Here is a 17526-nt window from a genome sequence, read left to right as displayed (position 1 = left end):
ACCCGATCGACATCTCTAATAATAACAGTAATGTTGATTATAACAAAAATAATAACACATACATATGCAGCTCGAAAAGGAGTGGGAAGAAGCCGAGCTTTTCTTGGGTCCAACCCCCAATTCACTCCTTTAAAATTCAGTGAGAATACAGTCTCTTCCCAATATCGTCATCATCATCGCATCAACACTATCACTACCGCCATCACGACCAACGCCATCGTCGTCATCACTGCTGTCCCCCTATACAGTATTGATCGTACATTCAAGAGGGAGAATATACAGTATGTAATAACAAGCTTTACCTGTGCTCATGGTGATAAGCATTGTTCTTGAGATGTGTATTATTCATTATCCAATTTTATTTCTTGACTTGCTGCCAGAGGGAAGCAACCCCTAGGCAAAAGGACCACCCATTGCTAAGTGTCCTAAGTGTGCATTAAAAGACAAGATTTGGGAGCCTGTGCCAAGGGGTTGGCTTCCAGCATCAGAGCTCCCCCTTGCCAGCCCTATACTCCAAGTTATATTGAATGTGTCGAAATATAAACTTGTTTGCATACTAGTTATCATCTTTATAGATACAGTGGGGCAAATAAGTATTTAGTAAACCACTAATTGTGCAAGTTCTCCCACTTGAAAATATTAGAGAGGCCTGTAATTGTCAACATGGGTAAACCTCAACCATGAGAGACAGAATGTGGAAAAAAAAAACAGAAAATCACATTGTTTGATTTTTAAATAATTTATTTGCAAATCATGGTGGAAAATAAGTATTTGGTCTGTACCAAAAGTTCATCTTAATACTTTGTTATGTACTCTTTGTTGGCAATAACGGAGGCCAAACGTTTTCTGTAACTCTTCACAAGCTTTTCACACACTGTTGCTGGTATTTTGGCCCAATCCTCCATGCAGATTGCCTCTAAAGCAGTGGTGTTTTGGGGCTGTCGTTGGGCAACACGGACTTTGAACTCCCTTCTCACCCCGTGGCGTCAAAATGATAACGAGAAAGGGGAGAAAAAATCCTTGAACCCCACGGGGGGACCTAGTGAATGACCTACAGAGAGCTGGGACCACAGTAACAAAGGCTACTATCAGTAACACAATGCGCCGCCAGGGACTCAAATCCTGCACTGCCAGACGTGTCCCGCTGCTGAAGAAAGTACACGTCCGGGCCCGTCTGCAGTTCACCAGAGAGCATTTGGATGACCTAGAAGAGGACTGGGAGAATGTGTTATGGTCCGATAAAACCAAAATAGAACTTTTTGGTAGAAACACAGGTTCTCTTGTTTGGAGGAAAAAGAATACTAAATTGCACCATACCCACTGTGAAGCATGGGGGTGGAAACATCATGCTTTGGGGCTGTTTTTCTGCAAAGGGACCAGGACGACTGATCTGTGTAAAGGAAAGAATGAATGGGGCCATGTATCGAGAGATTTTGAGTGAAAATCTCCTTCCGTCAGCAAGGGCATTGAAGATGAGACGTGGCTGGGTCTTTCAGCATGACAATGATCCCAAACACACAGCCAGGGCAACAAAGGAGTGGCTTCGTAAGAAGCATTTCAAGGTCCTGGAGTGGCCTAGCCAGTCTCCAGATCTCAACCCCATAGAAAATTTGTGGAGGGAGTTGAAAGTCCGTGTTGCCCAACGACAGCCCCAAAACATCACTGCTCTAGAGGAGATCTGCATGGAGGAATGGGCCAAAATACCAGCAACAGTGTGTGAAAAGCATGTGAAGAATTACAGAAAATGTTTGGCCTCCGTTATTGCCAACAAAGGGTACATAACAAAGTATTTATATGAACTTTTGGTATTGACTAAAGATTTATTTTCCACCATGATTTGCATTTTCTGTTTTTTTTTTCCACATTCTGTCTCTCATGGTTGAGGTTTAACCATGTTGACAATTACAGGCCTCTCTAAAAATTTCAAGTAGGAGAATTTGCACAATTAGTGGTTGACTAAATACTTATTTGCCCCACTGGATGTATAACCATTTATTTTAACTATCACCATCATCACCGGCACTCTATCTTACTCAAAGTATTGTTCATAACGATAAAATGTGGACTCCGAGCAATAGTGACAACACCAACAATGAAAATGACAGTTATGGCCACAACAATAACGACAACGATGGCAGCAACAGCCATAATAACAGTGATGAGATTAAATGATGACAACAAGACACTTACACGACAACTATACTAATCATAATAATTACACCGATAATAATAGTTGCAGTGATCATAATCACACCAATATATATCTATATCAGTAGAATACACAATATTCTAATTTCCTGACTGTCTCAGGAAATTAGAATATTGTGTATTCTAATTTCCTGAGACAGTCCTGTATATATACACAGGACTGTCTCAAAAAATTAGAATATTGTGTATTCTAATTTCCTGAGACAGTCCAGTACACCCAAAACATTCAGGGGCAGTTTACATGGCGACTCTGCGACACGAAGACGCAATGACTGTGTTGCGGTGTGGCCTTGTGTTCGTATGGTGTCGGCGAAGACTGAAGGCAAAGACGCAAACCTTGGAATCCTGCCTCCAAAGTCAAAGAATTCGATTGCGGTGGCACGAGGAGGGGCTTGCTCCGCATGCATATCAAAAGCTCCCGCGGCGCGGGACCGACGTCAGCACTCGTACATGTCAAATTGGGCGTGCGCAGCTGTACTACTGAACATTAAAAACAGCAAATATGGCGGAACGTCGGCTTTAATTGACTGTTTTTATAATATTTTTAATTTAAATATGTTGAATGTTTCCATTTTGTGCCTTTTTGAACAAAAGAAAATGCCATTGCGTGGAGTGGGCGGGCATGTTGTCTTCCGGACTGAGGAGGTCAAAGTGCATCATTCGCTGTCACCCTGTAAATCTGCACTGCCCCCCAGGGCCTGGCATGAATACTACATCGTTTTAATGCGGAATTGCGACATTGTTCGAATGGAGACAGAACCATATAAATGCAAACGGCCCCTTAGAGACCACTTTGTGTATCGTGACCAGACTTTGGGGCCGTTTACATGGTGACTCTCCGAGAAGACGAAGAATTTCTTGTTTGCATTTATATGATCCCGTCTCCATTCGAACAATGTCGCAATTCTGCATGAAAACGATGTAGTATTCATGCCAGGCCCCAGGGGGCAGTGCAGATTTACAAGGCGACAGTGAATGATGCACTTTGACCTCCCCAGTCCAGAAGACAACATGCCCGCCCACTCCTAACATATTTAAATTAAAAATATTTAGTGCTGCAACGATTAATCGATTAACTCGAGTATTCGATTAGAAAAAAATGTTCGAATTAAATTTTATTGTTTCGAGTATTCGTTTAGTTAAAGTGGCATTGTAATGGTTTATTTTGAAAGTGTTTGCATTTAGTTTTATTGATTGGGGTGGATACACTGCCCTCTGGTCTGCCTCATTTCACATGGCTGAATCCAACTGCTTCCTGTTAAGACCAACGTAAGCTAAGTTTTTGTTTGAGCTAATATTTTTTTATGCATTCATAATTTAGTTCATAGGCATATTTAGCTGTTTTTTTGTGGGAATATGTGTCTGAATCATTTGTTAAGGCATTGTAAAAAAAAAAGTTAGCATTTTATAGCATTGAAATAGCAAAAGTCTCCTACATAGATCTTTTTTTTTTTTTTAAATAGAATTTGAGGTTGAGCTCCGGTATTTTAATTTTTCATGTTACTTATCTGATTACTCGATTATTCGAACTAACTAGTTCATCGATTAATCGACAACTAAAATAATCGATAGCTGCAGCCCTAAAAAAAATTATAAAAATTAAATTAAAGCCGACGTTCCGCCATATTTGCTGTTTTTAATGTTTAGTAGCACTGCTGCGCACGCCCAATGTGACGTGTACGAGTGCTGACGTTATTGGCACGGTCCTGTGCCGCGGGAGCTTTTGATATGCATGCGGAGCAAGCCCCCCTCAAGCCCCCGCAATCTAATTCTTCCACTTTGGAGGCAGGATTCCAAGGTCTGCGTCTTTGCCTTCCGTCTTCGCCAACACCATACGAACGCGAGGCCACTCCGCAACACAGTTGTTGCGTCTTCGTGTCGCGGAGTCGCCATGTAAACTGCCCCTTGATGTTTATAAACTTTGCTACTGAAAGAGACAAACGACCATGGAACTGTTTATTGTGAATGTTATCTTTCCCAAATGCTTTGTACATATCCATTATTCATTCCAATAATTTCTTGTGTCACTTGTTAATCTGCAGGCACAATTCCTTCAAAAGGCACCTTCCCCGACAGATGCAGGTAGGCAGCTTAGACTTAGGGAATGACTATGTGTTGGACAAAGAAGAGAAATCCACCAGCATAGGCCGCATTCAGCCAGAGCTCTACCAGCAGAAAACCTTGGACTCTGACGACTCCTCCAAGAATGGCAGCAGCAAAAACTGTGGTAGAATTAATTTTTCTTTGAAGTATGACTACGACAGTGAGGCCCTGCTCGTCAACATCATCAGGGCGGTCGATCTTCCCGCCAAGGACTTGTGCGGCACGTCCGACCCTTACGTCAAGATCTACCTGCTGCCTGACCGCAAGAAGTTCCAGACGCGAGTCCATCGAAAGACCCTCAACCCCACCTTTAGCGAGAGCTTCCAATTCCCCGTGCCTTACGACGAACTGGCCGTCAGGAAGCTCCATATGAGCGTCTTTGACTTTGATAGATTTTCAAGACACGACATGATTGGGGAGGTGGTGATGGACAACCTGTTCGAGACGTCGGACCTATCACGGGAAACAAATATATGGAGAGACATCGACTATGCCACCAGCGTAAGAATATGCCATCTTCTTTTAATATTTAGTTTGAGGTCTTGTCATAATGTGACTTCCCGTAAATACAACACACATAGCATATACAGTAGGACTAAACCTCTTCCTTGTGTGATATGTTGAACATCTGCAACTTCCTTCACGGCTCATTAGCATCACTTTATGCTTTTACAACACTTGACGGCTGTGCTTTCACATCACAACTCAACTTTCACACCTTTCAAAGTAAATCCTTCACTACTGTGCAGGAAGACATGGAATTTACAACCATGACAGTGCGTTGATGTGCACCTGTTTTTGGTTGTCTCGCCCTTTCACAAAGAAATGGCATGTCCAATTTTTCTTTACTCAAAACAAAGTTAAAAGTAGTCTTGTTTTAGCCAATAATTTCATTGCTAAAAACCGGTTGTCTGTGCAAACATGTGTTAAGTGTAGATATGCACAAGTGCGTCTCAAATAAAACAATAATGAGGGAGGGCCACAATGCTGTCGGTGTGATTGAGCCTAGAACAGTGCGGAAAAAGAAATACATATTTTAACTGCATTTTTACCCCGTCTGGTGATACGGATGAAAGTGCAATGGCGACATCTTACAGTGGATATGTTAACCAACCTGTCCTACTTCTCTGCCATTGCACTGAATTGCATTGCATTTTTGTTTGTTTGTTATAACAGTAAAGATTGCCTTTTTATTTTATTTTTCTTTTACATTTGACTAGTGTAGACTACTGGGGTAAAGCCTGAGGTTTTATTTATTTATTTTTTTCCCCATGTTTGGGCCTAAATAAATCTGGATGGAATCTTGTAGTGAGTGCTAACCCAGATTTTCTAAACCTTGTATTGTGGGTATGTTTAGATTATCTAGCATGAGAATCTAGGACAATTCTCCTGTAGTCTTTCATGCTTTCAGATTTCAATTCCTGAATAAGGTTGTAGTGTAAAGCTATCCTAAAAGATTGATATGAATACATATTTCTCTGAATAGCTGACATCTGGATTTTTCCTTTAGGCCGCATTTACGCTTTGTACAGTCACAGAAGGTTCTTTTTAGGCTGTGATTGTTGTGTATGCCCTGCAAAAAGTAGCAGAAGCTCATTGTGCAATAAAGGGCTCTTTTGCATGTTTTGGCACAAGAGATGTACAGTGGTACCTTGACATACGATCGCTTCGACACACGATCTTTTCGACATCCGACGTACAATTTGACTCGCCATTTGTTTCTTCATCCGACGACATGCTCGAAAATACCACGATGTATGACAGCGCCGCAGTTTCTTTGTTTCCCCGCAAGACGGACGCCCGGCGGATTTTCTTGTGAGAGAAATCAACATGGGTTCCAAGCAGTGGTGTTACCCAGATGCCAGGTGTGGGTGGGCATTAGTCTTACCTGGGGGGGCAAAAAAAACAAAAAAAAAACCTACACTGCTCAAGTAGGTCGAAATCCAGCGTAGGGCTACTGCACCTTAAAACATGTTTTGTTTTTCTCCTTGAGATAACTGTTGTTGTGATTTGGTCCAAACAAATAAAAGTTGATTTTAAAATTAATTTTAAAAAGTTGAAATTTAAAAAAAAAAAATTGATGAATAAAAAAAAAAGTTGATTTTATTTGACTTTTTTTGACATCCATAACTGAACAGTATGGACATGCAGGTGACAATGTTTTTTTTGGGTAACCTATTGTGGCTCCTCGGTTTTATTATTATTATTATTATTATTAATATAGTTATTCTTTGTTCCACACGAACTCAATTTGACCCCCTCAGAATGCTTTAAAATGCACCAAAATTGGCAGGCAGGTCAAGACAGGTGCAATCTTTGATAAAGACAAATTCCAAATACACTATGTAGCGCTAGCAGTCATTCTGTGTCCCACCGACGCTTTGAGCCCTACTTTGACCCCATCAGAATGCTTCAGAACTCATCAAGCTCAACAGCCAGGTGAACACTGGTGAAAACGTTGATAAAATGTAAAAAAAAAAAAAAAAAAATGTGCGTAAATGTGTGTAGCGCCCCCTAGGAACAAAACCAACATTTCATTTAATTTTTTAAATGAACTGCCGTTTTCTTTGGGTGGGCAGAGCGTCTCCATGGGTGGGCACTGACCCCCCCCCACCTCCGTTCGCCAGTCTTTAAGTTAAGGTGACAATTATCATGATTGTAACATCGCCAAAACAATCGCCAACTTCGTCAGGTTTTCAATCATTTATTTCAGAACTTGTGCAACACAACAGGCCTACTGTCCACCGCAGCGTCAGCCACGCTGTGCGTTCAGGTACGCCACGCAAAACACATTCGCCGCATTAGAACCCGATTTGTTAAATTATTACAGGTATTATTATTATTACTATTATTATTCTTATTTTTATTCAATAGTTACCGTATTTTTCGGACTATAAGTCAGTTTTTTTCATAGTTTGGCTGGGGGGTGTGACTTATACTCTGGACCGACTTAAGCGTGAAATTATTAGCAAATTATTATATCATTTCACATGTTATTTTGGTGTTTTGGAGTGACACTGATGGTTTGGTAAACTTAGGTTGGTTAGCATGTTCTTTATGTTATAGTTATCTGTATAACTCTTAATAGCTATGTGACGTTAACATACCGGCCACATTCATATTTCGTTGCTCATGCATCATGTAACTTTATCATACAGTACACATATTCAGCATGTTGTTCTCTATTTTATTTTTATTTTAAATTGCCTTTCAATATGACATATCTGTTCTATGTGTTGGATTTTATCAAGTACATTTCCCCCAAAAATGCGACTCATACTCCAGTGCGATTTATATATATTTTTTCCCTCCACATTGTGCATTTTTGGGCATTTTCTCCTGATCGACATACGACCATTTTGACTTTCAAACAAGGTCCTGGAACGAATTTACTTCGTATGTCGAGGTACCACTGTACTGGAAAATTTGTTGTTGACAGAAAACTAATCATATTTGTTTAAAACTAATAATCTTAGTTTTCGCACCAACTCACACGGCAACTGGAGCATGGTCATTCCTGGGGGAATGCAGTTCGATTCTGCGGGGTTGAAAAAACATGCCCTATGTCCATGTTTTATCCCCACAAAGTGAATAAAGTCTGAATGGGACAGGCCAGGAGGGAATGTATTGACATCCATGGTCCGCAAGGACTCAACAGCCCTTCTGTCCAAATCCTTTCATGGAGACCATAATGGATCCCATGGCGCAAACTAGGCTGTCGTGGTCGCAGAGACCAAAGTATAAATGCAGCCTTGCACAACAAACTTGTTGCTGCTTTCAGCCAAGCAATCTAATTCATTTTCTCTCAACTGCAAGAAACAAATCATCAACAATCCCACTTAACCTGTCAAATTAGCAACAGCCAATTTAGCAAGTACTCAAAATCACATCCTTATGTAGTTGCATTATATGATACCTATTTCAGCAATGATGCATCAGGCCTTAAATCCCCATGTTGTTGTGTGTGCGTGTGTTTTCAGGAGAGTGTCGACCTCGGGGAGATCATGTTCTCACTCTGTTACCTGCCTACTGCTGGAAGACTCACACTGACTGTCATCAAGTGCAGGAACCTCAAGGCCATGGACATCACTGGATACTCCGGTGCGTGTGTGTATGTGCGTGCGTGTATACTGTTGTGTCAGAATAAATGAATACACAAAGTAGCAGACAAGCTGTCTCTTTGATTATTCAGGCAATTGTTCACAAGCAAGGCATGAAATAATATCAAACCATTGTCAGAAAGTCACTAAAGATGGTCTTTTTCTTTAATTAGCACCTGTCATCCCATGTTTCCCAGCAGTACTGATATCACTTGTGAAATGTGACATTTATTCTGCTTTAACTGCCAGCGTTCGGCCATAATTGGGATTTATTGTGACATTTTTTCCACCTGATGTTTAATAATATCCAACTAGAAATTTCAACGTGAGCCACAGTTTTACTTCTCAGTTCTGCATGTTTGACTCTTCATTTTGCCTTATTTTTCTATGTGATCCCACTTTGCGGATATCTCATTGTGATCACGTATACAAGTACAGTATTGAATTATTTTACTAGAGACTGGAACCAAATTCAAACAGAAATGGGGGGACACTGGGTCATCTTGTCCCAAATCTTGACTTCTCTTACTTCTACTCCCACTCAGATCCTTACGTCAAAGTGTCACTTATATGTGACGGGCGACGTCTGAAAAAGAAGAAGACCAGCATCAAAAAGAACACTCTTAATCCTACCTACAACGAGGCCATCATCTTTGACATTCCACCGGACAGCATGGACCACGTCAGCCTCCACATCTCTGTCATGGATTACGACTTGTACGTAAGAAAAGCAGCCATACATGCGCAACAGCTTTTAAAATCTTCATTTATTTTTAACAATTAAACTTTTAAAGCAAGTGACTTTTTTTTAAAAAAAATATTTATTTTGAATTAAATTAAATTAATTACTGATTTTTTATTTTTTTATTTTTTTTGTTTTATTTTTATTGTTTTTTTTTTTTTAAACTGTTACATTTACTTGAATATCCTTTTTGGAAAAATGTACTTATAAGAGTAGTTTTACTAAGCCATATTTTTTACTTGAGTAGATTTGTGAAGAAGAAACGCTATTCTTACTACGCTACTTTGGACTACACTAGTCGTTACATTTTCCGTCTTTATTGTATATTAGATTTTACAGTAGCCACGTTTACATGCTGACTTTTATTCATACCGATTCAAATCATTCCGAATGGAAATTTCACATCAGCTGTTTACATGTCACTTCATCTATTCCGATCCAGCGTTTACATGTGACTGCCTTTATTCCGAAAGGACCTTTGACAACTGCCGTCTGACATGCGCAAATTAATCAAAACAAAGCGTCACGTTGCAAAACATGGAGATCGATCGTCAGATCAGCTGCTGTTTTAACTTTTCGAGTGGAAACAAAACTTCAGAATGATACGCCGTTCATTTAAAAAGTTGTGTGGGTGCGCTGTGCGTGTGCTTGGAAGCCATGTTGCAAGTGACGTTACTTACGTCACCAAGTGACGTCACCACATCAGTACGGAGCATGCGCAGAAAGAACACAATCAGACACCATTCCGCTTCCCTGTTTACATGATATATATTTACTTCTAATCGGTTTGGGAAAAGGAATATTCCACCCCTGTGAATCGGAATGAAATTCCATTCGGTTTGGGCCTGTTCATTCCAAATGAGGTGTTTATATGGAACACATTTATTCGGTTTGAACAAATATTCCGATTGTAATTGGAATATTTGGCTCCATGTAAACGTGGCAAGTGATGCCGAGAGTAGCTGTAACAATTTCACTAATGAGACGTCGCAACAACAATAATCACATGACTCCGTTACTGTATACCAGTGCTTCTCAATTATTTTCTGTTACGCCCCCCCCAAGGAAGACGTAAATGTTTTGCGCCCCCCCCAAACTCTCTGCCGCCACTGTAAATAGTATCATTTGTCTATAAAATTACTATTATAACTACGCATCTGCCTAACATTGTGTCCTTTTTTTTCTAATAAAGAAGAAAAGTAACATAGATCAACTTATAATAAAGTATAACCTTATTAACATTGTTTTGTTTGTAACAGAGAAGACTTGACACACATCAATTTGCCTGAATTTCAAAACAAGTCACATCCAAACTGTAAAAAATACACTCAAGGTACATTTTTGACCATTTGATACAGAAAAATAAAATGTAATAAAATCAGTAAATAATAACAAATTAAAATTGATTAGAAACATTCACTCATGAGGACAATATGCTAAAAAATTTGACCGAAAAAAACAAAACTGAATAAAAAAAAAAGTGTCCTTGGACAGAAGGACAGTTTTTATTTTTGCTGCTCACAGTATTTACCTCATTTGCAATGGTGTGGAGTTATTTTGCAATCAGCATGCTAACAATGCTCACTGGTTTACTGATATAACACTGACAAAGCAGGACGATTGTTGGCAATATTCGGCACGTTTTCACTCAAAAACAATCAAGCGGCTTATCAATGAGATTGGGGTCTAATGTCTGTAAGTGGCGTCTTAATTGATTTGGCTTCTGGCTGTCCGCTATAATTATTTTTAGACACAGTAAACAGTGGTCTTTCCTCATTACCCACTGTAATAAAAGTCTAAGCTAAAAGGCAAATGGCACGAAAAAAGCGCATTCTTGGCGGCCGAGGTAGAACCGTAGGTGAGGGCGGTCGTCATGACGATCCCAAGCCGAAAATGGCACTTCTCGGGCGGCGACGTGAGAACCGGACAAGACAGTGGGTTTGCCGCATGAGTGAGTCCGGTCGGAAAACTGCTTTCGAAAACGGCAGCGGCACACTGCTCTTCATATCCATTTTCTGTGTGTGCTGAGTGCTCTTCCTTAGTTCAAAAATACTGCGCGCACTCTGAAAAGTACACTTTATTCCAGTGCGGCAAAAAAAAAAAAAAAAAAAAAAGCATGTTCCTCGAGGTCACATGCGCCCCCCCTGGCATCGCTCTGCGCCCCCCCAGGGGGGTGTGCCCCACTATTTGAGAAGTACTGCTGTATACCAATCAGACTCAAGCTTGCGGCGTCTCTAAAACACCGTTAAAAAATAGCTATTTGACATATAGTGCTGCTATCAACATGACCCGAAAGCAAGGGCGTAGGTTTGGTCTTAATGTTGGTAGGGACGATATAACAGCATAACCTGCATGTACACATTTTGCTGGGGACGGGACATTAATAAGACTAAACAGATTGGATGAAAGGCGGTCAGGGCTACTTTTCTCTCCAATAAGAACCTAATTAATTGATAGGCTTGATGATTGATGCAAAATAAATCTGTATTGACCTATACTAACTTTCACACTGCAAATTTACAGTATGACGTCTTAATCTGATAATTTTTCTTAAATCTAGTCGAATAATTTTCATTTTGTTTTGAGATTTAAAGGTTAGTTAACCGATTAGGTAACACTTTACAATAAGTGTCCCTTAATTAACATTAGTTAATAAATTTTATACAACAACTAATGTTTAAGTAACATTACAATAATTAATATAATTGCTTATCTAACATTTATTAAAATATTAACATGAGTTAATGCATTAGCTAATGCATTAGTTAATGCATAACCAGACAGGAACAAATGGTTTGGTAAAATTAAAAAAAAATATAGGCCTATACAGTATATGGTTAGGGTTAGGGTTTAGGGTTAGGGTTTGTTAATTTTGGATTTATAATTTCTTAGTTAAGGGACACATGGGTTAATTAAGGTTAAGTAATACTTATCAGTAGGGTTGTTCTGATCATGTTTTTTTGCTCCCGATCAGATCCCGATCATTTTAGTTTGAGTATCTGCCGATGCCGATATTTCCCGATCCGATTGTTTGTTTTTTTTTGCTCCCAATTCAATTCCAATCATTCCCGATAATTTTTCCCGATCATATACATTTTGGCAATGCATTAAGAAAAAAATGAATAAAACTCGGACGAATATATTCATTCAACATACAGTACATAAGTACTGTATTTGTTTATTATGACAATAAATCCTCAAGATGGCATTTACATTATTAACATTCTTTCTGTGAGAGGGATCCATGGATAAAAAGACTTGTGACTTTGGCATTATTTAGTCACAATATACAAACTACAAAAGAAACATTTTGAAAACTTTCAGAATAAATGTCTGGATTTGATTAGGAAATGTAATTGCGTTATTTGAAGTTTTGAACACAAATTGTATTAACATACACAAGAAATATAAACTTGTTAATCATCTCTTAAGTATCCAGGAATGCAAAAAAAAAAAAAAAAAAAAAAAAAAAAAAAAAACCTCAACAAAAAATGAAAGCCCCTCTGATTAGGAAATGTAATTGCGTTATTTGAAGTTTTGAACACAAATTGTATTAACATACACAAGAAATATAAACTTGTTAATCATCTCTTAAGTATCCAGGAATGCAAAAAAAAAAAAGAAAAAAAAAAAAAAACCTCAACAAAAAATGAAAGCCCCTTTGGGCTGCTTTAAGACCACATAGGCAAAATAAAAATGAAAACCGGGGAGACGAGGGTAAACCTTGGTACACTAAATTTCTTAGAGCTGAGCAGAGTTCACTATATTTCTCACATTTTAATTAATGTTAACATAGTAGAAATCACATACAGAAGGACACTTCTCCTAAGCAGCTTCCTACTCCATTAGCAAGTTTACACAGTTTAATGTAATGTTAATACTAAACTGTGATGCAGGTTGGACTTTTAGTAGCAAAAGTAGCAAAACGTGAATTTCACAACAATTACGTCTTACATTACTTACAGCGGGCTGCTGGCCGAAAAAAAAACTTCTAATATTCCTCCCATGTAAAGTAATACTGTACTGTGAGAGTTGCGTATGTGTGTGTGTGTGTGTCGGGGGAGGGGGGTGGGGGTCAAGTCATCAACCAATCAAACGTGTGTTTGAGGAAAAAAACCATGGAATGGCAGATTCAGCAAGTGAAAAAGGGGTAAATGTGAGTCTGAAAATAATTCACTTAATAATGGTAGGGTCAATTCTATCGTCAAAACATATGGGATGACAATCTAAATGACCTATATAACTGAACACATGATCTAATGCAAATAAGGTTGCTTAAAAGTTGGTGGGGACAATTTGAGCCTCCTGAAAAGTTGGTAGTGTTTTGTCCCTACCGTCTCTATGCAAATCTACGCCCTGCCCGAAAGCGCTGATTTTATCCTCGCTCCCAGTTTTTATTTGTCATTGATTGACCACTGAAAACAGGAGATGTGATTCCTTATAGTTTCATAATAGGAAATATGTTTTCTCCACAAGAGAGCAATCATGCTGTTATGGCGAATGATGCTTCATTTCAGTATTTTTTTTCTTTCAACAGAATACAATGATTAAAAAAAATCTTTGGCTCAATGTGGTCATGTAGTAAGTTCTAGTGTTTTTTTGTAGATTTGATTTATTTTGATTTTATTTCAGATGTTAAGACAAAATTAAATAGCCTCAAAATCCACATAATAATTATTTATTGAAGTAAGTCTTTTTCTTCAAAGTATAATAATAACAATTCATATAGATAACTTTGTGTTGAGTAAAAAAAAAAATACCAGTTTTAAAAAATATATACGTATTATTATTTTTTTGAAGTAATGCTACTCTTGAGTAAAATTTTTTGGCTACTCTACCCACCTCTGTTATATATACAGTATGTATATGTACATACGTACAGTACAGGCCAAAAGTTTAAACATACTTTCTCATTTGTGCGTTTTCTTCATTTTCACGACTTTTTATATTGTAAATTTTTACTGAAGGTAATAAAACTGAATGAACACATGTGGAATTATGTAGCAAAAAGGTGAATAACTAAAAACATTTATAATATTGTCATACCTTTACAATATAGACACACTTTGCTTTCATTACTTTTTTGCACACTTTTGCCATTATCTTGATGAGCTTCAAGGGGGGGTCACCTAAAAGGGTTTTTGACTTCAGAGGACTGCCTTTTCAGGGTTGATTATTGGAAATTATTGCTTTATCAATGGGGTTGGAACCTTAATTTGTGTTTCGTCAGTGGCAGCCAATGAGTTAAATGAGTGCTCCATAAAGGGTCCTTATCGTCCACGTTGACCATTTTTAAAGTAGATCATGGAGGAATTGACTTCACAACAATAGATGAGTTGTCATTTTATATAGTCATACTGCACATGCACATGCCCATGCCCTGCAGGGTCGGTCACAATGAGGTCATTGGCGTAATGCGGCTCGGATGCAATGCAGAGGGTCTAGGAAGAGACCACTGGAACGAAATGTTGGCTTACCCTAGGAAGCCTATCGCACACTGGCATCCCTTACTCGAGTCCAAGAAGTCTGAGAAGGAGGTGAGTGCATGTTGTGTGTGTGTGTGTGTGTGTGTGTGTGTGCGTATTTTGGTGGATTACTCCTGTTATTTTTTTTTTTATATATATATACAGTATATATCCACCATAAAAGTAAAAGGCTATACTAATCCATATAGAGGTTTTTCACCGTCACGTGAATTGTGACGTTTCCTCCCAGATGTACTGTAATTTCCCAAATATAAGGCGCACCCGTGTATAATGCACACCCCAAATTTACTTGTAAAATCTAGGGAAAATTATTGTACCCGTTTATAACGCGCACCCTAATTTTAGCACCAATAAATAGAGGAATACAAGAAAACAGAGCTCGTGTACAGATACAGAAATGTCCTTTTACTGACTGGTGAAACACAGCACAAGCATAGCATATTGGTAGTTCAAAACATTACCATAAACTGACAATATTTACGGCAATAATATGATTTGACAACTTCTCCAAGTTACCAGAATCTAGGAGAAAACAAAACAGATGTGACTTTTCTTTTAAAGGCTGCTGTATAACTTGCTCGTTTCATCATGATGAATAAATGTTTCTTCCATGGATTGATACGGTAAAATGAAAGTGAGAATGTAAGTCGGAAATCCGAGAAAGCTCATCGCTGTCAACACGACAGTAACAATAGGAACTATTGTTATTTGGGTTTGAGTTTCCCGAGGGACAGATATAGTTGACGGGCACACACAGGAAGTCTGTGTTGTTACGTTTGTTATGGTCCGAGTTGCGGAGCTGCAATAAACGTTGACTCAAATGACTTCAAGAAACTAAATTCTGTGCTTTATGAAGAGTGAAAAAAGAATTTAACACAAACGAAATCATTTGGCTGATCAGAGTGAAGTATTACCGAAACAAAATGGTGACGTCGCGTACCGTAATGGTCGGCAACGGATCGCCGCATACGTTTCTTCACCACAACGTGGCCGTGTCCATAAAAAAAAAAAATCGGTTTATATATATATAAAATATATATATAAAATATAACGAGTCACATGACATTTTGGAGGGAAAATGACGAGCAGTACCCAATTTGGACATTTAGGGATGTACGTACTGTAGTTCCCATGCGGTCTGCTCACTTTTGTTGCCAGGGGTTTAGATATTAATGTCTGTATTTTGAGTTATATTGAGGTGAAAATAAGTTAACTCTATTATATAAGCTGCACACAGACTACTTTTCATTGTGTCAAAGTGTCATTTTGTCAGTGTTGTCCCATGAAAAGATATGGCGGAAAACACTCAGGTGACTTGAAGTTCTGCTCTGAGACCCCAATTTAGCCAACTTTCAAAATTGTCCAATATGCATGTATGATACATCATTGGAAAGCTTAAAATCTCAATTTCATTGGGGAAGAAAAAATTTGAACAGGAGGGCTTTTTTTTTTTTTTTTTTTTTTTTTTTTTTTTTTTTTTTTTTAAATGTTTTTGAAACGGCAAAACCCTATCTGGAGGTGAGAGCACGCGAGAACAGTATTACAGACGCCATGACTTTAATGAGATATTATCGCGTACTTACTTTGTTTCCATCCAAAAACTCAATGTAGCATGTATCACTGAGTGTCAAGACACAGCTGTGAATGGCCACAGCTGGGATTTTTTGGTGATTTTATGGGTGAAACATGGTAATATAACAAGGGTCGCGATGCAGAAATCGCAGACATCAAGGAGTGATCAAGATTTTCTCATATCATATATTCATATACAGTACTGTGCAAAAGTTTTAGGCAGGACACCTGCCTAAAACTTTTGCACAGTACTGTATATATACTGTATGTATATACATATATACATTATTTATATAAATAAATAAATAACCGTCGCATTTTCTCCGATATGTTAGATGATAAATAATCGATCCGAACAAAAAATGTTGAAAAAAACGTTTAAAAGGGTAAATATATGAATGTATATATTTTATATTGTATATACAGTATATACAATATACAATAAATATATGAATGTATATATTGTTCATACATTCATAAATATATGAATGTATATATTGTATATTGTATATACAGTATATACAATATACAATATATACATTCATATATTTACCCTTTGAAACATTTTTTTTCAACATTTTTTGTAATGATCGATTATCATCTAACATCGGAGAAAATGCCACAGTAACACAAACAAGTACAGTTAAGCGATAGTTATGAGGTAGCTATCTGTGACTTTTTTACAGAGGCCATTTTTTTCATTGTGACATAATTTGTTTAAAAGTTTAGAATATGTGAGTGAATAATTTTTTTAAGGTGTTTTTTTTTTCTTAAAACGAAATATGAGACCTCAATTAATGATTCTAAGCTAAAAACGACAGACATTTTGAATAATAAATATAATTAATTACCTTCGTTTTATAGCTGGGCTGAAACAAAAGCGGTTGCGCGATGTCTGTAAATGGGGTTTTTAGGGTAAAACGGACAAATTAGAAATAGTTCGGGGGCTTGATGCGCCATGAATCTGCTATGGCAGAATATAGACATATTGTTCTATCAAACACAACAGTTGTTTTAGCTTAAAATACAGCAGTTTCTTTTAATGAGGAGTCCAAGAGCAGAAACTGCTTTTTCAGTCTTGTCTGTGTTTTCCGCCATATACTTAAATATCTGCAGAAATGCGAGGGGTGTACTCACTTTTGTGTTACACTGTATATACTTTATGAACAAATACGGTTCTCATGTCTAATTCAGTGGGTGCCCCTTATAGTCTAAAAATGTAGATTTTCTGATCGCTTTTCCACGTCCAGATGAGTGCTAATTTGACTTGTGCCCTCCAGCTTACATGAATCACGATCCACTCTTTGCATATGTG

At 38.1% G+C, this 17526-nt stretch overlaps 1 protein-coding gene across 2 annotated transcripts in view; it reads left to right on the top strand.

Annotated features, from left to right (window-relative positions):
* Positions 1-17526, top strand: part of syt6a (synaptotagmin VIa) — a 233355-nt gene that overhangs the window by 207207 nt on the left and 8622 nt on the right. Inside the window, exons 3-6 of one of the 2 annotated variants that reach the window (XM_057830664.1) lie at positions 4251-4812; positions 8292-8412; positions 8957-9128; positions 14540-14690. In XM_057830664.1, coding sequence (XP_057686647.1) covers positions 4251-4812; positions 8292-8412; positions 8957-9128; positions 14540-14690 — 1006 coding nt within the window. The remainder of the gene's footprint in view (positions 1-4250; positions 4813-8291; positions 8413-8956; positions 9129-14539; positions 14691-17526) is intronic. The other variant, XM_057830665.1, reaches the window with a different exon arrangement.

This window comes from Corythoichthys intestinalis, chromosome 2 (assembly GCF_030265065.1).
Source record: "Corythoichthys intestinalis isolate RoL2023-P3 chromosome 2, ASM3026506v1, whole genome shotgun sequence".
NCBI classification, from domain to species: domain Eukaryota; kingdom Metazoa; phylum Chordata; class Actinopteri; order Syngnathiformes; family Syngnathidae; genus Corythoichthys; species Corythoichthys intestinalis.
Note: the sequence above shows the minus strand (reverse complement) of the source record. Positions and strands in the feature narration are given on the sequence as shown.